Source organism: Varanus komodoensis, unplaced genomic scaffold, assembly GCF_004798865.1.
Source record: "Varanus komodoensis strain SLA01 unplaced genomic scaffold, ASM479886v1 scaffold4, whole genome shotgun sequence".
In the NCBI taxonomy this organism is placed as follows: domain Eukaryota; kingdom Metazoa; phylum Chordata; class Lepidosauria; order Squamata; family Varanidae; genus Varanus; species Varanus komodoensis.
The window spans coordinates 36,931,623-36,952,827 of NW_025335941.1; the positions used below are offsets into that span (position 1 = coordinate 36,931,623).

General features: G+C 41.4%; 1 protein-coding gene across 1 annotated transcript; it reads left to right on the forward strand.

The window, feature by feature from the left end:
* Positions 1 to 689: 689 nt before the first annotated feature.
* On the forward strand, positions 690 to 19,268 carry TBX19 (T-box transcription factor 19). The gene is made up of 9 exons (XM_044441780.1): positions 690 to 730; positions 846 to 1,073; positions 9,627 to 9,891; positions 11,571 to 11,705; positions 13,479 to 13,540; positions 14,006 to 14,067; positions 14,727 to 14,915; positions 16,571 to 16,706; positions 19,025 to 19,268. Exons 2-9 carry the CDS (start codon positions 877 to 879, stop codon positions 19,266 to 19,268), a joined length of 1,290 nt encoding a protein of 429 aa, XP_044297715.1. The 5' UTR covers positions 690 to 730; positions 846 to 876.
* The last annotated feature ends 1,937 nt before the right edge of the window (positions 19,269 to 21,205 follow it).

Below are 21,205 nucleotides of genomic sequence, written 5' to 3' on the forward strand. Positions count from 1 at the left end.
TTGTTTATAGTGTAGTTGCTTAAAGTGTTTAACCCAGGAATTGCCAGCGTAAATGGAACACTTGAGCCATTTTCTGTTCCTGGGTTCTTTCATGACCTGCTATAACATGAAAACTCTGAGTTGTTTACTAATTAAACAAACCAGGTTTACCCAACAACAAATCATGGGCAATTGTTGGGTTTACTGTGGTTTGTTCAATCCATTCCTATCCCATTTTCCTGAACTAGCTACTTAGGCTCAAATATGGAAACACATCCAAATGTCTTCTCTTGTTTCAAAGCTACAGAAATATGGGTTGATGATGATCATAACCTTCATTGTTGAGAATTATTTTGGGAAATGTATACTTGCATCAAGAATGACCAACATATTTCCACAGATTGCATTTGAATGTGGTTATCTTCCCTCCCTCTCCCTTTCAGCAGGAATTTGCATCTGTACAGACTGGCTTTCCATTCATTGTTTCAGTTGAGACATTAAACCATTTTCATTAATGGAAGTATAGTTCTTGAGCAGAATAATTAGACCCTCCTCAAAAAGATAAAAGCTTGGTGATTTGAATGGAAGATTCTTCTTGAGAGGCAGCCAATTGCCTAATCGGACTGCCTCCCACCTGGCATTCAGTAATTAGGAAATGGTTGTATGTTCATGTTAAAACCTTAACACACAGGTGTCATCCTCCTCTTGGGACATAGTGGAGAGAAGAGCGAGCTTGTGGCAAAAGGCTGAGGTGAGCACATTTCTTCCACTGTGGCTAATTAATTGCATTAGGTTTAGATCAGGAGGGAGGGAGCTTAGGGGTCTTGTTTGCTTGTTTTCTTGCTTTCTCACTTTTTTTTTTAAAGTCATCTGAGAAGTTTCTGACATTAAAGTACCATGACTGATTTGGGCTGCAAGAAACATAGCGACTGCGCTGTCTCCAGGCTTCTCAATGTGGTGGAGAGTGAGCTCCAAGCTGGAAGAGAGAAAGGGGACCCCACTGAAAAACAGCTCCAGGTTGTCTTGGAGGATGCTGCTCTGTGGCAGAGGTTCAGAGAAGTTACTAATGAGATGATTGTCACCAAGAACGGCAGGTGAGTGTTACTTTCTTCTTGGAGAGAGTGAGGGATGCAAAGAATAGTGTATGGAACAGCAGCTAAATCTGCCAAAGTTGATCAATGATACTGGATGTCATTCTCTTGCACAAGCCCCACTGAAATGAATGGGAGTTACATTAGACGGTACTTTTACACAGGTGAGACTTTTCAGTGGAGCTTGTACAGCTTATCTTCCCAATAGATGGTGCTGAAATACTTAAAAAAAAAAAAACCCTTTTCAATACCAAGAGGTTGTTGGGAGCTGCTATTTTATAAGCTTGGGAGCAAATTAAAAATCTGAGTGATGTAGTTAATGAATTTTAATGCCATGTGCCCATTTCAGTACACGTGTCCATGCAGACTACTCAATAAAACAATATAACAAGATGCTTTCTTCTATTACCAGCATTATCATTGCTGGAAACAATGTACAAGCTTACCAGATGCATATGGCTGGTTTGTTTGTTTCTTTGTTCATTTGTTCTGAAATATAATCATCTAATGAGGGCCTGATCAGATAAAAGTAGCTTCCTCGGCATGCTTCCACATGCCCTGCATGACTGACAGCATTTTTATTTAATGTTATCTTTAGTCTGCTTTCCCATTCACAAGAGGATCTACAATGGGACTTAAAGCATAATTAACATCAAAAGACACAACAAAAACAAGTCTAAATACTAATAAAATAAAGTACAAATAAAATGACCGGCATGATCCCCATCAAAGGAAGCCTTGCTTATTGATGGGTTCTCACAGCATCTGTATATGGGGAAATGTGGTGGAGCTTTTGTTATACTTAATTATGGTACACACAGGGAATAGATCATAACCCATATGGACGTTTATCCATTTGAAAATATTTGGAGTGAGGACCGAGTCGTTGGACTGTGCCAAGCCATTTCTGCTGGGTAGTACTTTCATCTCTAACTGATTGCTTTGTAATTTTGCTTGTTTCCTACATAATGCCATGAGCAGTCCTCTAGACAAAGGATACTTCTGCTATAAACCATGCAAGAAAGTATGGGCTATTCTTTCCCAATTAGATATAGCATTTTATAAATATCATTAGTAGATGACAAACTGAGAAGACTGGGAGCCAAATGTTGAGGGGCAGTTGTTGCTTGTATAATGTATATGGACATATTTTTTGCTTTGTAAATAGGAGCTGTGGGAAGTCTGTGGGATCTTAGGATGTTGGAAAGAGAAGTTTATTCCTCCCACCCCCAGCCTGTCATAGTTCCTACGATGTCCTCTCTGAAGCTGCTATTCGCATTTCAAGGAAAAACTCCACTGATGTGAATGGGGATGTCCTGTGAACTACAAGAGGCGATCATAGCAGGGGGAGGAAAGAACTTCTGTTTCTCATAATCCCACAGTGTGCAGCTTGCACAGGTTTCCCCTTGGCTGCCGTTCTCTACATAACACAACCAAAATTGTTTCAGTAAAAGTGGACAGAAAAATTCTGTCCGTTAGAGCCAAGGATGGTAAAATCCTGCATTTTGTTTCTGTGAGCAGCCAGGAAATGTCACCCTCTATAAACTCATATTCAGAGTATGAACATGCTAGCTGTACCCTGTTGGATTATACCCAGTATTTTCTCAGGGATAGGTGTCTGGAAAAGGTAGGAAAACATTTATTCTGCTTTAGGGGTCTGCTGTCAGGAGCTGCATGCTAATTGTGGGTTGAGTGTGAGCCAAAGTTGACAAGACCAGGGCTTAAGGTGGATGGGTTTTTCACTCTCTTACCCTCCTTCTTTCCCTTTTTTGGTCCAGAGCTGCATGAAATTAAACTGAGAGTTCTATCTGGCTTTTGGGCCACAGGTAGCTCACCACTGCTACAGTTTGTCTTTTATTTAAAAAAAAATCAGTTAAGCAAGGAGCTGTCACAGCATTTTAACATTCTGTAAATTATTTATACAGTGTGTTGATTAACTTAGTGCCAATCAACTGCATTTGACAGCCACAATTTCAGAGAGAGAGAGAGAGAGAGAGAGAGAGAGAGAGAGAGAGAGAGAGATCTAAATGAGCTCTCCACACTTTATAAACCTCTGGCATCTTTTCTCTTGGTTACCTTTTTCCCCAGATGCAAAAGCCCCAAATATCAATGGAGCCATTCTGTCCTTTGTTGTTGGGACAGGAATGTATAAATAGAAAGATAGATAGGTGTGAATTAAAATTGTGATTTCTGTTTCTGCTCTGCTAGTGACTGTATAAAGACTATTTAATAAATGACATCAATTAAGGGACCAGATATGGAGCCCGCAGTTTCCAAAACGGTATCTGTATAGTAAGTCCCCCTCCCTAGAATGTTTTGGTAGGCTCAACATCTGCATGATGTGTTCTGGTTGAGAAGTCATGGAAACTCTTAGTTTCTTGCTTACATGAACAAGCTGCAGTGAGCATTCCACTTGCAGATTACCTCCTCCAGAGGCAGCACTCAGAAGAGGCCCTCCAGGGCTGAAACCCCAAATTTTTCATCCAGAGCCCTAAACCTCTGGGAGGCTGGCTGCTCCACCATCCTGCCCTGCATGGCACCTGCAGAAAGAAAGGTGCAGGGGTCCTGCCCTGAAGATTCTGTTGCGGCTGATCACCCTGGACTAGCTGGCTTTTTGCCCACTTGTGATCCCCTTCCTTGAAGTGTTTTGCCTGAAGTTTTGTTTGTTCGTTTACATCAAATCCTCGCCCCCCCCCACACTTATCATTTAAGCCTTGTATGGATTATTAATATGGGTATAATCAATAGATTAAGAGAGAGGGAGGAGGATCACACTCTCTGGTTCTGCCCCAGTCCACTACAGGTGGATCAGGTCCATGGCACAGCATTTGCACATGTCGTATTCTGAGGCCACAGTTCTGATGACCAAAAAATGTGGTGTCGGAGAGAATCAGTTTGGCTTTTTCTGAGAAAACAGATTAATAGACTGATCTGACTCCTGGCAGTGGGGGAAAGATGAGTTTGAAGATGCCAATTCTGAAGTACAAAAGGGCAAGAAATAGCTTATTTGTTTTTGCCCCATACATGGGGTTTACTCTGTAGCAACCTTTCTCAATTTGTATAGTGTTTTTGGGAAAAAAGTTGTCATCTTAGGTAAGACACTCAAAAAGAAGATATTTGTAGGTTTTGAGAGAAGTGCATCTTTCTTCCCATTTGTGCCTATAGAGTTGATAAACTGATTTTCACAGGAAGGAGGGAGGGGATATAGAATTCCAGCATCCTAACCCTTTCCAACCCTGATGAGGCACTACAGGTGGATTGGGGTGGGGGAACATAACAGGAAAGAGAGCCTGTGAGGAGACATTGTGAGAAGAGAAGCTCAGTTTGGGTGTTGAGACTGCGCATGTGCATTTACCGAGCATGTGAAGACAAGGAGCATGTTTACCCCACCTCCCTTTTCATCCTTTTCTATCATGCTGGAAAAAAAACAGGGTTCTTAATCATGTGAGGCACCTTCACAGATAGAGGAAGGGCTACTCTTCCAACTATCACCCTAAAGAGTTCAGGAAACAGACCCACCCAAGGAGGTGGTGGGACTGGAGTGCTTCTCCTCACACATTCATGCAGCGCATTCTGAATGCCCAAATACAGCTATGGAGGTGAAGATACTTCAAGAAGATATTTTCTGAAGAAACTATGAAAAGGGAAATACAGAGAGGGCTTCTCTATATATGAACCTGGCTCTTTACTGAGATCCCTTCTTCTGCTTCCTTTGTGGAGAATGAGCATGTCCTTTATGCATATTTTCCCTGGGGGGCAGGGTTCTTTCTCTGCCTTCATATATGTTCTGTCATACAAACACAACATGGTATGACAGTAGAGCTCAAATGTGGAAATGCATGGGCTTCAGTGCAAATTAGCACGATAATGAAATAGCTCTCTATATATGAACCTGGCTCTTTACTGAGATCCCTTCTTCTGCTTCCTTTGTGGAGAATGAGCATGTCCTTTATGCATATTTTCCCTGGGGGGCAGGGTTCTTTCTCTGCCTTCATATATGTTCTGTCATACAAACACAACATGGTATGACAGTAGAGCTCAAATGTGGAAATGCATGGGCTTCAGTGCAAATTAGCACGATAATGAAATAGCTCATTATTCTTGTTCTAAAAAATGATAGGAAAGGGTTTGGAGAGTCCCTGGAGGATGACAATGTCATGTCAAGCCCCCACAAATTACCATGAATGAGAAATCACATGGTTTTTTTTGTTAGGTATATCAGGTTGTCTGTGACTTATAGCAACCCTATGAATCAATGCTTTACAAAATGTCCTGTCCTTGACAGCTCTTGTAAACTCAAGGCTGTGGCCTCCTTTATGGAATTCTGGTATTTCCTTTCTTTTGCTTTTGACTTTCCCTAGCAATATTGTCTTTTCCAGTGAGTCTTGACTTCTCACAATATGCCAGAAATATGGAAGTTTCAGTTTCATTATTTTTGTTTCCAAGGGAAGTTCTGACTTAGTTTTATGTAGGACTCACTTGTTCACCTTTTTGCCAGTCTAAGATATTTGTAAAGCTCACCTCCAGCACCATGGCTGAATCCATCAATGGTCTTCCTGTCAGCTTTCTCCTCTGTCCAGCTTTCATACAAATACACAGTGACTTACTTAGCAGGCAGCAGTGGCTCTATAATTAACTGATAGTTATTGAGGTTTGCAGTAACTTCTGAGTTCTGGACTGTACACCAACAGACAGGTTTTAGGAGATAACCTACCTTTATGGAACACATTACTATTTCTCTTTCTTCCATTTTTAATTTGCTTTAAATTGTTTATTAAGGTGGATGTTTGCTTGTTTGTTTTCTGGCTGATTTCCCCAGTCCTGTTAAAGAAACCCAGTTCTTGTTTTATAAGCCAGGTATTGATTTTCACACATGCTTTCATGGAATGGAGTGGTGGGAGGCTGGAGGCACTTCATAGTAGTTTGGCGTCAGCATCTTTTCCCCTCATCCACCTTATTATGTATGAAATCAGGTCACACCTGGTAGGGAAAGTAAAGATACATTTGAAGTCACTGCTGGGATTTGGGGTTATATATGCAGATTTGGAACAGCAAATCTAGCTACCATTTTGTTGTTGTTGTTTCAGGGCAATGTTCTGCAAAGCCTGGGGTGGTTGTTGTTTTGGTTCTTTTACCCATCAACATCTGCAGAGCAGCATTTCCTAAATGAGTCACCACATAACACTCCGCACCTTCCTTGCAAGGTTCTGAACCCACAAACATTTTCTTGTTGTTAAAGAATAGAAAATCAATTGAGATATACAACTGGCTCATTTCTTATTACTTGCCTTGGATTTTGTTCGTCTCCAAGTTCCTGGCCCTTTTCTATACTTTGAATGTGCCATTGTGGGTAATGACCAATGTTAGTCCTACTTAGGATGGACTCATGGAAATGAATAGAATTCAGTTTAGGATGCAGATATATGCAAGCTTAGACAGTAAATGCTACTATTCACAGCATATCCTGGCCAGTCTAAAATCACACAGTATTGTGCTCTTTGTTTTAACAACAGCCCTGTCAGATAGGCTACCCAGAGAGTCAGTGAATGATCCCAAATTACCCAGTGAACTTCATGGTCAAGTGAGGACTAGAACCCAGATCTCCAGAGTCCCAGTCCAACGCTCTGACCACACCTGTACATAGGGCTTACATGTTATTTAATTTGCATATAGTTATACAATACAGTTTAGTAACCTATGGAATCCAAAGTTGGAGTCCTTCCTGTGTCATAACCTTGACAATTACTTAAAATTAAGGAACTTTTATCTCCCTTTCTCAGTTCTTTTGCTCATTCTGCAACTACTAGATTTGATTTTTGTTTCAGGATTACAAAACTAACCAAAAGCCCACATGGGACATATACTGAAGGAGTAAGGGGGATGCTTTATCTGTGGCTTATTCTTCAGTAGGTTGGACTGGGTGGACTTTATCATTCTTTATGAATGGTATTTCCTTCCAGTTGGGTACTTATTGGAACATGGAATGGTAGCTTCAGATGCATGATAACTTTACTTGCGTGAATGCTATATATTTATTGCCATGAATGGACAAATCTGGGACTTAGGTCCATCACTCTGCCACTGACAGCCATCCAGCGCCAGGGTGGTGGTGAAGCTGAATTACCTGTTCATATTGCCTAAGTAACATTCATGCTAAAGCCATGGCCCTTAATAGTTGTCATTTCCTTGTATTTCCATGAAACTTCATGGAAGGCTCTTAGCACTGCGGTCAAACTGGAAGGGGTTTTGTTAGTTCATTGTTTGTAGGTTCAGAGCGGAAGAGCCAAAGGACATACCATAGGGTAAGTGGTCACAATAAAAGATTAATTACTGCTGAAGGATTTCTATGTACAATAATGTGGTGGCTAGAGCGTGCCAGCCATAGTCTAATGGAATTGATTAGGTGATTGCATTTCTGGACATCATCTAAGATATCATACTGTTGAGCCTTAAGATAAATGAATAGGGTACCCACCCCACCTCCACCCAGATACATTCTTTTCCTGTACACTGCTCTTTAAATTGTATCTAATCCAGATAATCATCATAGTTGTTCCTGTTATCATTGTAGCATATCAATATAATAAAATCACAGTAAAAATATCAAAATAGAAAATATTTTCATATACAATCTTAACATTTGGCTTTTGCTAGAGAGCAGAGGGGTCAAAAGCTATGAATAGGAAACACATGAGAACTGAGAATAAGGAATGCAAGTTTGGGAAGTGAGGTCAAATGAGGAGCAACAACCATCTGCATTGTTCTTAAAAGAATGAGAGTGGTATCTGTGAGCATGCGTGAACAAACACACTTCCATACATGCTGATGTCAGGAGCAATGTCATATGATTTTGTCAGTTTTTGTGTTGATGTTTTAATTAGCTGTTGCCCTATCTTCTTGGTGTTCTACTCCTTAAAACTTTTGTTTATTAATCTAGACCCCACATTTCCACTAAAATACTGTGGGGTCTAAATTAAAAGAATATATTAATACACAAACTTTTATTTTCCAAGGTTTTGACAGGTTTCAGGTTAATTGGTTCTGATTGTGCCCAGAGTTTATTATTTATTTTATGATTATTACTTTATAGCCCAGATTTTTATCCTCTCTCAAGGAACTCAGGATGGTTTACCTGGTTGTCCTTCTCTTCATTTCATCTTCACAACTACCCTGTAACATAGGTTAGGTCAGAGGTCTCTTACACAGTAGTCACAGGCACCTGTAAATGGCACCCATAAAAGGGGTCAAATGTAGTCCCTTTGGGTACCCAAAATATTGATTTCCCCCTTTTTAAATATGTGTACATGGATTTGTGTGACATGCATAGAGCTTTCTAGTAATCATACACTCCTTCAACAAAAGCATACCAAATATGTATCCCTTTGAAGGTGTCTATATTCCATCTATTCATATATTGAAAGCATTGTAAGGTGGTCAATCCATTGCATTACAGAATGTGTTTATTCTTTCCATTTTATAACTTCAGTCTTTTAGCGATCAAAGAGCACAAAGAATCCATCTCCCCTTCAGTTTGTTAACTTCCATGAAGCAAAGTAAATAATTTAACAAGCTTTGCATATTTGTGAATAAAAAGACTATTCCAGTACAACATTTATCTGTACAGTTACTTCCTTCCAAAAAGAAGCAACAATTGGACATCATCAAAACTTATGTTTAAAAAGGTAACTTCAGCTGTATTGCTCCACCAGCAATTAGCATAATTAGACAATCTCTTATCTATTGTGGTGACCTATAGACAGGAAATAAATGCTAGGGGTGTTGCTGAATAAGGCACAGCCTAAACCCCCTAGACAAAGGTGCATGGCCCAGTGCATGACACACTGATTAGCATTTTGTGGTAGTAACCACAGTGGTTTCTCCAATTCCCACATATGCTCACAGGTCCAAAAAACTGAGGAATTCTTGAATTAGACTGGAAATCAGTGCCTGGGCCAATGTTACTCAACAGACTTTATGAGGACTAGAACTCCGGTCTCCTAAGCCCCAGTCCAGCCCTCTAACCACAATACGACATCAACTCTCTGCTTTTGCCTCTCTTTCTGCCTTCCATAGGGCATAGTTTTTTTAAAGGACTGGAAGCCTCCCTTGGAGGTGACCCTCCCTGAACTCAGAAAGCCCTGCAATTATGCTACATGGATCATTCAGAAGAATAAGCTCGCTCTGCCAACCCCAGTAAATGAATAATGGGGATAAAATGCACATCCAGTCTCCAGAATAATTGTTATTGTGCTGCCTGTCCTTAGATGTTGTTTCTTCTGGAGGACTTGACAAGTAAATTGGAGTCTTGATAATGTGTGAGCTCATCTTCCAGTTACAGCAGGAACAGAAAGTGCTGCTCTGATCAGATGGCATGCTGGTTCATAGAATCACAGTGCCAAGTCAGGGAGGGGGAATGGGTACCTGACTTTTTCTAGGAAAGCATGTTGCAACTCCATAAGCACAGCAAATTATGCAAATACGTAATTCAAATCAATGGCTTCCTAGTTTTGAAATGATTCCATCCACATTATTTGTTACATTGGGTTTCTCTTACAGACGGATGTTCCCTGTTTTAAAGATCAGTGTTTCAGGCTTGGATCCTAATGCCATGTATTCTTTTCTGCTGGATTTTGCTCCAACTGACAGCCACCGCTGGAAGTATGTGAATGGAGAATGGATACCAGCTGGAAAGCCAGAGCCATCAACTCACAGCTGTGTCTATATCCATCCAGACTCTCCCAACTTTGGGGCCCACTGGATGAAGGCTTCAGTTTCTTTCAGCAAAGTGAAGCTTACCAATAAGCTGAATGGTAGTGGGCAGGTATGGGTACCATGTTTCCTCCAGGCTTCTTGGCTTTGGTCACAGACTTGTACCAATCAAGAAATATCAAGGGTGCATTTATGCAATTAGAAGGACCCTTAAGAGGCCTCTTCACCCACAGATGCCAATTATTCCATGGAGTCCAAATGTAAACAGGAATAAACAGGTCTTAATTGAAGCTTTCAGATTTTAATGGACTTCTTGATGTTAAGAGAGGCAGAGTGTGCTGTGGTTTAAAACCATCAGGGATTTCCTCCCCCATAGTTTGCCTTGTGTGTTGAGGTTTTTACACAGGACTTCAGAGAAGGGGAAAATGATTGTGGGTATTAAGGTTTTGTTTTCTTCCCCATGCTGCTCCGTGCATAAGTGGAATGTTGGCAATAGTTAGGTACTCAAATAAAAGGCTGCTCCTAAATGAAATAATTACTGTGCTTGCTTCTGCTTCATGATAATTATCAATATTCTATTGAGTCATCTTTGGCCTTTGGAATAATAGCAATAATAAAAAGCATGTACCTGTACCAGAAAATAAGTGCCATTCTCTCTGAGACCCTTAAAAATGCAAAAAGGAAAGTTGGCTTTGTTGGACTGTTTGTTTGTTATGTCTCTATGAATACAATGTGATGCATTGCCTTTAGTTTATTATAAAACCCTCCTACATCAGAACAAACCTATTGGCAAACCAATTACCACACAAAGAATAAACTCTCAACTTTGTATCTGATTTACGTCTATCCTGCCCTGTTTCTGGCAATATCTATCTTTGTCCTCATTTTAAGATCATAATGAATTCAATGTTTTGCATGCCATATGAGGGAGGACATGGTGCTCAGTATCACATCAACTGGGAAAAGATGGGTATTGGGGAGTCCACATCCTTCTCATCTCTTCTGTTGTCTGGATCAGAGCAAGAGGCAAGTGAACAAGCAAGTTGCAGTGATGAAGAAGAGGTGCTCTGGGGTGCTCAAATCAGGAAGCTCCTGCTGAGATGTGAACATTCAGCAGGTGCCTAACCTAGCCTACCCTTGAGGCCTGCCCTATATCCTCAGTAAAAGATTATCTAGTCACGGAAAGTATCTTAGGCAATGCAACACACACTATCATCATAAATAGTTAATGATAAGTGGCATGATATGTACACATTAAGATAAACATGCAAATGGCTCCCATTGCAGACACAACCCAGAACCATTAAGTGCCTGAGAATGGAATGGCTGGCCAGCAACTGTAATGATCTCTTGTATCATTTCTCAGTTCATAAATGAAACGTTGTTGTTTTAGGAAGCCTAAATCTTCTGGTCTGGGTGTGGGTGTGGATGCAAATCTGTGTCTGTGTCTAGGTCTGGTCTTGGATCCAGACCTAGTCATACTTAGGGTAGGCCTACTGAAATCAAGAGGACTTCATTTAATCATGCCTAATTAAAGTCCCATTGATTTAAATGGAACTCCTGTAAGTATGATTAAGTAAATATTGAGCCCACGATCTACAAGAAAAGATATTAACTCCAATCACTTTAGCCAGGACTAAACTGACACTGTTTAGTCACTGGCGCTGAAGCCAGTAGAACAAGTCAGGCTCAGCTGATTGCTTTCAATAGGATTTAGTTACAACTATCCTGAGTTAAATCCAGACCATTAGCTCTGACTAATCTCTCTCTCATCCTTTTTTCTCCCCATAGATTATGTTGAATTCCCTACACAAATATGAGCCTCAGGTTCACATAGTTCGTGTAGGAGGTCCACACAGGATGGTAAAGAATTGTTCCTTTCCTGAAACTCAGTTCATAGCTGTGACTGCTTACCAAAATGAAGAGGTAGGTGGATATATCAAAGCAACTAAGTCATTCCTGGTGGAAATTATTTTTTAAAACCTTACAAATTAGCATACCCAGAAGTGATCTCTCTCCCTGTGTTAATGTGAATATTAGTATAAAATATGGTTTCTTCTTGTTTTGATGGTAGTTCTGGTTGTATGATGTCTTTATATGATTGTATGATAAAACAATATAAAATTGCCATCAATCTGATGTAGCCCCAGACAAATGAACAAAGATTCATCTTGCCCTCTTCCACAGTATGATGGTCCATTTATCATACTTCCATTTTTCAAATGTAGAATTGCTTAAGCCAGTTTTGGGCCTACTCAACAGTGGAGTGAGATATTGGTCACTCCTTACTATGCAAGGAGTTACCATGCAATGAAGTGAGCCATGAATTCTAATCAGACTCCTGTGGTGCTTTACCATTTTTTTGCCTTACCAGCTGGCACTGTGGACACCTTCCTTATGTGCCTCTTGTTCAACAGAGTATGGACAAGGCATTCATAAAAAGCCAAAACAGCCAAGCAAGAGTGGGCTCTCTGTGTATATTATTCTATATTTCAGCAGCAACAGAAGTGCTGCTGCTTTAGAAGAGGGCACTCTTTTAGCCTGGTGAACTCAGCTGATGTCAGAACATAAGAGATGTGCTGGATCAGAAAAAGGCCTATCTGGTCTAGCCAGTCAGAGGCCCACAAGAAGCCCAGAGGGTAGAATTACAATAGCACACTCCTGCTCATGTTCCCCAGCTATTGGTATTATCAGGAGGCATATTTATTATTATATACTGCTGAGTCATCCCTGACTTATGGCAACCTTATGAATGAATGCCTTTCAAAATGTTTTGTTAGCAGCCTGCTCAGCCCTTGCAAGCTCAAGACTGTAGCCTCTTTTATAGGATCAAACTATCTCATAATTGGTCTTCCTTTTCTTCTTCTGCCTTTGACTTTTCCCAGCATTATTGTTTTCTCCAGTTAGTTTTGCCTTCTCATGATGTACCTGAAGTATGACAGTCACAGTTGCATCATGTTTGCTTCTGGGACAAGGCCTGGATTGATTTGAAGTAAGAGCCACTTGTTCATCTTTTTGTCAGTCCAGGAGATTCACAAAGCTCTTCTCCAGCGTCATTTTCTGAATGCATCGATGTTCTTCCTGTCAGCTTTCTTTACTGTCCAGCTTTCATACCCATGCATGGTGATGGATGGATGATCTTGGCCTTGGTCTCCAGTGAAACATCCTTGTACTTGATGATCTTTTCTAGTTCCTTTATAGCTGCCTTCCAAGTCTCAGTCTTCTAATTTCTTGGCTGCCGCTTATATTAGAATACTGTAAGTAATATCCAGCTAGTCACTGACAGCCTTATGCTCCATTAATATCTTTGTTCAAAGCTATTCAGGTTCGTGACCATTACTGCATCCTGTGATAGTGAATTCCATAGTTTGATTAAGTGCTCTGTGAAGAAGAATTTATCTTTACCTTTCTTAAATCTCCCACCATTCAGCTTCATCAAATAGCCTTGGATTCTAATGCTGTGAGGGAAGAGCAACTTTTTACCTCTCTATAATTTTATATATTTTTATCACGCCCATACCACTATGTGTATAATTGCACAGTTCAATAGAATGCACATTTGCAGCCTGAGTGTTAATTGCCTGTGGAAAAATAAAAACTTGTTTAAACCCACTTTGTAAAATGTTGCACTTCTAGTGATCAGTTGTGAAGATAAAATGATCTCATTAACATGACCATTCTTCTCTTTTGAAATCCAAGATAACAGCCCTCAAAATCAAGTACAACCCCTTTGCCAAAGCTTTTCTGGATGCAAAAGAAAGGTGAGTTCCCTTTTTGGCATGACTCATGGTATCTGGTGCACTAACAATGCAGGGCTGATCTCAGACGATCTGACATGCATCGTCTGCCGAGTTTCCTAAACAACAGGTACAATAAACAGCTTGTTATTGTAAGGTGCCTCATGCTAATGACCATTTTATTATTTTGTAAGAACATTTGTATCCCTTCCTTCTTATTTTACTTATTTATTCAATTCATAAAACCACAACAAACAGTCCCAAACAAGACTCTCTGGAAGATTTTAGGAAGTTTCTTCCAAGGAGCTTAGGGCAGCATGGCCTGAATGGTCCTGTCCCATTTTATCCTTGCAACAAGGATAAAATATTGTGAAATACGTTAGGTTGACAAATAGTAAGCAGCCCAAAGTTATCCAGTGAACTTAATCATTGTATATGAGAAGCAGATTAGATCATGAGAAGAAAAGTAACTTTAATATTGTTTTTCAGGAACCACTCCAAGGATTCTCCAGATATTGTCCCTGAAAGTCAGCATATGACATATTCTCACAGTAAGTAATGTGATGGAAGTAACTTTTATGGCTCCATAGGCACATGTGTGTGTGTGTGTGGGGGGGGGGGGATTAGGCCGGAGGGCACATTTCCCCCATGGCCATTTGGCCCATAGGCTTTTCTTTCGGATTCTCTCATATCTTGCCCCTCTTGCATGCATTCCTTCTTTTCTTTCTGTTTTGTTTTTCATTCTCTCCATGACTGTTAGGGATCTGTTGTATATTTAGTTGCATTCAGATTCAGCAGAGGTAAGCATTAAAGAGCAGATTTAGTTAAGAGAGTATTGCTTGCACCTGGATCTATTGCAATCCATATTCAGAGGCTTTTTAACAAAAGTTTTAAAAAGTTTATTTCCTTACAAACAGGAAAGATAAATGTTGCAGGAAGGAGACATGTTGGTATTTTCATGCAAGATATCTTGCTTCATTGATAGCTGGTTAGCTTAAGAGGTGGTGGGAGAGATGCTTCTCTGGTCATGGTGGGTGGGGGGGGTGGGGAGAAGGGGCAAATGGTCATAAGGTTTTTGTTTTTCTCTCTCTGCCCAGTCTAACATATTTTTTTGGTACAAAGTGAAAAAAATAGGCAAATGGGTAGGAGCTGAGATGGCCATTTTTTGTTACTTTCCTTACTCATGTAAGTTTTCTCAATATCTCCTTAGTGGGTGGGTGGCTGATTTCCAATCCAGATGCAGTGTGTGCAGCCGGAAGTTCCAGCTATCAGTTCAGTGGGACTTTTTCTCTGCCTGCTTCACATTCCCACCATGGCTGTGAACACTATTCAGCCCTTCGAGGACACAGAGCTGTTCCCTATCCTGCTTCATACATGCAAAGAAATCACTCTACATCAGGCAAGTTCCAGTCATTTAAAAATGATGAGAAAAGAACAAAAGCGTGAAAAACATCTGTAATTACAAAAGAAGGTGTCTGTCTGTCCATTGACATCATAGCACCAAGAGAATAAAACCTAGAGATCTGAAAATTGCTGTGCATAATTAGGGAGCCCCATGGAGGGGCACCTCTGAGTTATTTGGTTGTTCTAATGTATTCATTCAGTTTAGTCAATTACATGTGTCCATGTAAATTTGAAGCCTGCATTAATATCTTCAGTTTGTAGGAACAGATTTCCTGAACCTTTGCATAATTCTGTATAGTGTGAAGTTATGGGAGAGTTGAACTGGGGGACTGAGTTAGGCATGTATAACTCAAGGGGATGGAGCAGGCAGATTCTTCCCTCAGGGGTGCACCATGGTAGGGGCTGTGCCTAAAAGTGGCAGTGAATGTGGCTTCTCTCGGGCAGGGCAAGCACAGTGTGTCCAGCTCTGCCATCGGTGTGCTTAAAGCCTTCACTATATATACCAACCTGTCGCAAGCCAGGTTCCTCCCCTCCTCTGGAATGTCATTTTTGGAGATGGGCAAACCTTTTCTCTGTCCTTTGCCCTTCTGTCAGCATCACATCATAATTTCAAGAGTCATGCCAGGATTGGCTGACTGCAGGAGTTCTCCCACATACCCTCCCCGCCCCCGCTCTGCCCTGCAATTGTAAATTCTCAGAATTTGCCTGCACATCTGCAGAGGGTGCCCTTGAGATAGCCCTTCCATTGCTCCAATTTCATTGTTTCAGAATTCTGGTTCCCAGGACCCCTCATCATCTGACAAGCTCATATCTGCCTGACCTTGAAACACATGCCAAAAATCACTGTCTCTTTCATTCCCGCCACAACCCATACAAAGCTGTTCCCACTTGCTAGTTATTAATAAACACAGTGTACCATCTTCAAATACTAAAGCATGTGATATAAAAACAACTACATTAAAGTGCAATGAAACTGAGAGTGATTTCTTGCTGACATTTGATTCCAGAATAGATAAATGGTTCCTTTTAAAATTTACAGCGAAGATGTTTACAACCACAAAAGGTAGCAAAGAAACTCCCCCCACTCCAATTCATGATAGCATGAATTTTCCATAAGATTCCTCCTAACCTCTGTGAGCAAAATAGTCCCTCTGCCTTCCCTTAATGATGGCCCTATTTAAAGCTGCCTCCAAACGGAAGCCATAAAATGTGCACCAAGCAGCAGTAACCTGCAAATAATAGCAATGAGTAGCATTGCCTCAGATCTGTGGGTGGGACAGCAGAAAAACTGATGGATGAGGCCAAGCTTCCATGGAAAGCTGTAACAGAGAGTTAGATGTGCTCCTCTTAAGCCTCTATTGCCGTTTGCCACCAGTGTTCAGCACCAGGCTGCAGATCTTTGTAGCTACTATTGTGTTGCCAAATTTTGGCAGTGCAGCAGCAGCATGTGGCCTCCATGAGAAGGCAGAGGGAGGGAAGTCCTCCCTAGATTTCCAGAAGTTGCTCACCTTCATCTAAGATTTATTCCTTTTTATTATTAACAACTTTTTATTATGTTTAAATGCAAATAATCTCATCCATTACTTTGAAGCAAACTTGTTACAAACATGTTGTGCTTGCCTAAACTCTTCGTGCTTTCCTCTTCTAAAGCGAATTTATTAGAAGGCACCAACACTGATCTTCAAGTATCTTCAGATCATGAAGGTTGGACTTCAGTCCCATCCACTCACCATGCCAACTTGGTCCCAGTGGCACATAGTAGTGGTACTACAACCCTGGGGCCTAGGTAAGCATACGCTTGATCAGCAGCAAGCCCAGAGAACATGGTTTAATTCAGTCCTCTGTGGTTCTCCAGAAGCCACACCTCTTTTCCTGGCCCCACCTCATTTCCTTTGACCACCAACTATTCAGTGGTCTCCTGGCTTTGATTCCGTTGTTTTCCCCATGCAAAAAATGGAATTGCCTCTCTTAATGCTGAATTACTGACAGAAAGAGCCATAAGCTAAAATAGGCGGATTCCTTTTGGTTTAATAGAAACAGAGCCAGTCAGAAGAGGTCTCCTGGGCCATCAAGTCTGACCCCCGGCTCTAGCTGGCTCTGCTCACAACATGCCTACCATGTGCTTATTGACCCCCCACTTTTCTTTATTAATTTATTATATTTATATCCCACTTTTCTTCCATTGTGGGACTCAAGGTGGCCACATGCGGTTCCCAGGTGGTCTCCCCTCCAAGCTCAAGCCAGCCCCAGACCTGCTTAGCTTCAACATGGTGGATGTCTTATGCGCCTCAGACCATACTTTTGCCTTTACTCCACCAACAGAATGCAGTCCCCAAGAGTTCCCTGAAATTGAATTCAGCCTTAGGTTTAAGGAGGTCATACACCCCTGCTGCAGAGCCAGTGACAGAAGCTGCTACCGGGCTCCTTTGTGTCTGCCAAATAGTCTGGCATTTTACTGTCTGTTTCTTCTTTGATTTCTCATCCTCATCGTGACATTGTGGGGAGAGCAAGAGTCTAGTCTACACATGCAGGACTAATGAGGCTGCCGTATCCCAAGGACTGTGACTACCAATTCAAAGCACAGGCAATGAAAACCCAAAGTGAAAACCTTTCTGGGTAGCATCCAGGATGGCTCTTTCTACACAGAGAAGTCTTCTGATCCAGCAATGCAGTTCTGCTGGCATCGGGGAGAAGGAGGTTTCCTCTGATCTCCCAGCAGCCACCTACCTACCCAAGCAAAAAGCAGAGTGGGAATAGTGTGGGAACTGGCACTTGGACTGTGGGGCAGGGCTGGCCCTATCCTTTTGAAGAGTAAGGCAACTGGCCACCTTAGGAGAAAGAAGCAGTGGGTCTCTCACGGTCTCTCCTACTTCCCTCAACTAGCCTGCTGCCCTCAGGTGTGATGGAGGACGCTATCACCTGTTGCAAGCATTGAAGTAAGGCTCAAGGGCCGGCACCTTGTCCTTCGTGTCACAAGGAGTCACCTTGTCCTTCGCCTCAGGCAGCAAAATGTCTTAGGATTGTCCCCTGCACAGGGAGATTTGTCAAGTATTGCCTTCCTACCTTCCACCGGCTGGTTCTTCCTCAGCTGAACTCCACTGAAGGAGTGGCCCTGCTTGGTGGGAAGAAACAGTGGAACCAGCCCTTTGCAAATAAAGTACTATATCAAAGGGAGAGGTGCCAGCCTAGTCTGTTCCTTCAGCGCTATTTCTTCACTTGGAAATACATAAATGCACACACACACTAAGAAGTATTCTGTTTAGGTGGAAAAGTGGAATACCAAGTGGCAGAATGACAATTAGTACAAACCTTGCACAAACAGGGCACAATCACTTCCTGCCCCATGATAAAAACTAATGGAAGAAAGAGCAGTGTGGATATTGTACTAATAGTATTTCCTTATAACATTCATTGAGTTGTCAGTTTATTGGGTTTGCCAGTGTTGCTCAATCTATTTTAGAATATAATGAGGTGGAGCAAAAGCAAACTGTCTTAAAATAAAGCAAAACTATCTTGAGATAAAACAAGTTGGTCTTTAAGGGGCTATGAAGACTAACAGTGCAGCCCTTTCCATTCAGGTGGGCCACGTGACTCTCAAATATTTGTGTGTGTGTTCTTTCTGTAACAAATCGATTCACCCTCCTAGTTTTGCTTGCAGTGCTCCAAAGGCTAATGACAAAAAGGCAGCCTTTCTAAAAAACCATAGTGACCGTTGCTAATAGGCGGAGGCGCCACTGTTTAAATCTGCAGTGCCTCTGAAATAATGCTGCATCTTAATGAAGAATAATTTCCAAGGCGTTGGGAAGAAATACAAGGGCTCGTTGGGTTGCCAACTTGGAGTTCCGTGGCTACAAGTGGTACTAGAATGATTTGTTACAGAAATACATACAAGTCATTGCACAACATGCAAAGGTAAGCTCCCTCTACGTGCCAAAGTTTTCAAGAATTCATCTTGGCCTCAAAAATGTGGCAGTGATGGTGAGGGATATCAGGTTTTTCCTGTTTGTTTTTTGTTTTTGCCAAAGCAAACTGGGCCAAATATTTTGGTTCAGGGTTGTTTTATATGCAACACCTGTTCAGCTGTTGTATTTTGCTTCACTACAGTCACTATCCATGCCTATGGACAGTCAGCAACAATGCCATTAATGTTGCCACCCTTGCGAGTGACATAAACAGCAGCCCTCCAGGAACGTTCCTGCGAAGCAACATTATGGTACCTGCCACCTCCTCCTCTACTTCAGTTCCTTTGCCAGGAACCACAGCTAGCAGCATGGAGAGTCCATTGGAGTCTGCTTTTCCCAGGCTAACTGATTCTACCTGGGCTTCAGTAGCCTCCCATTCATTTTAAAGGAGGAAAAGCCACACAAGAATGCCCAGTAGCATCTTGAATGACACAGAACTGAAGATAGCCTTTCTCATAGCAAAAAGGAGGAACACACTTGGTGATGTACTCATTTCTAAACAACTTCAAATTCCAGCTTAGATGGCGAATCAGTCAAATACTCTAAGGCAAGCAAGAAGAAGAAAGAGAAGATTTACTGGAAATTTTCTTTGTTGCTGTGGTTCAGTTTAATTTTATTCTAAAGGCACAAAGTAAAATGAAGCTGTAGGTGAAACATCAGCTTCAGTCATGTCAAGCTCCATGTAAAAACACACATAGCTCCTAATTATTTTAACATGATTTCAGATTATTGCTGTAATTCTGGTTGGCCAGATGGCTGGTCAGGGACATATCAGTTATTAGAAGACATTATGGATGCATCCAGTCAGTTCCTGGCACTAACAATTTGAAGGTTATTCTGCAGTTATTCTGTCTTTTCTTCCTTAATGAATTTTCTGCAGCAAAAGAAAAGATGGAAGCAGTGGTAGAAAAACAGAAGAGGGCAATGAGTGGAAATGTTGTCCTTGTTGTCCTCTGGACCCTGTCAGAATCCATGAATGAGGCTGGGAGATACCGGATAAAGCCTTGTCTGGAAGCATCCTACATTGTAGTCCTCTTTTTGAAGAGTGAAAGGAAATTCACTTCAGAATTCTTGCTACTAAACAATAGGAGAGGCCAAGTGAGTCAGGATATCTTTTATAGGAACAACTTATTACTGAAAAGATGAAGTTGTCCTGCCCATCTTCATGGTTCTTGACCTTTTCCATCATCTCTGCCTCGTTTGTCTGATCTAGCCTTTTATGATAAGGACTTTGACCTTCTCTTTGTTGTGTTCAGCATGCCCACCAACATAAACTAATCATTTAAAGGAAACCTGAAAACAGCATTTCCATAGTCAGTCCATCCAACGAAAGCTAATCTGAAATACTGTAATGGCTAGCATTATTTGGTGTTTCTAAAAAGCAATTTTGAAAGTGCTTTGTAAATGCTTTATGCTGCTCTCCAGTATATAAGAAGGTTTATTCTGATCCTCTGTGGTTCTTGCTGCATGTTTCTAGCCATCCCTGAGTATGTGCTTACATTGACCACTGTCATGTGTGACTGCTTGTCTATGATTAAGTCAAGTAGAGAAAAATAAATGGAAATTATTAACACTACCTTTGATAACTTACTTGCACATATGGCTTATTAATGTGTATTTATGCATGAGGAAGAGTGAAAAATGCATTGTGCAAATCAGTCCTGTGAGCATTTCTCTCTAACTTTAAAATATGGCCAATGCGATTTCCTCCTGTACAATTGCTGTATAATGTGCGTGCATTAAAATACCACCCATTGTGTTCCTTCCAATACCACTGAATGTTGAATACATTTCAGTGATGGATGGTATCTTTCTCCAACAAGGGTTGTAACGTGGTTTGATGCTCATGAACATATCCTGGCTGAATGTAATACATTTTTGAGAATGTTTATCTTGAAATGCTACTTGGTTCTCGCAGAAATAAAGGGAGCTTAATGGTGTTGTATTGTTTTGAAAAAAACCTCAGGCAGAAACTTTTGGGCATGGCAGGAGAAGCTGGTGCACATGTAGGCAGAAAGTCAGCTGATTCAGGGGGATCATAGGCAATGGAGATAATTGGGGTCCCTGTACAGCTATTTCACTCAATGCCCATGAACAGCAAGGGCCCATCTTTAAAAGAACCCCGCCTCCTTCAGGCGTCATTCATGCTGAGACTCCTTTCCCAGGATTACACCGCTCCAGGCTCCCGGATGCCCCTGCACCGCACACGGACAACTGCATAGGGAAAGCCTCTGCACAAAGCCTAATCAAAGGGCCATACTCAGTGCAAGGTCTTGAGGGGTGGGGCCAAAGGCTCAGTCCCATTTCCCCTGATATGCACAGT

What these genes read in the sequence shown, in the direction of transcription:
- TBX19 (XM_044441780.1), top strand. Translation starts at nt 877, where the DNA reads ATGACTGATTTGGGCTGCAAGAAACATAGCGACTGCGCTGTCTCCAGG. An exon ending in GCATATGACATATTCTCACA is followed by an intron (nt 14,068 to 14,726) that starts GTAAGTAATGTG and finishes ATATCTCCTTAG; the next exon opens with TGGGTGGGTGGCTGATTTCC. An exon ending in ACTACAACCCTGGGGCCTAG is followed by an intron (nt 16,707 to 19,024) that starts GTAAGCATACGC and finishes GCTTCACTACAG; the next exon opens with TCACTATCCATGCCTATGGA.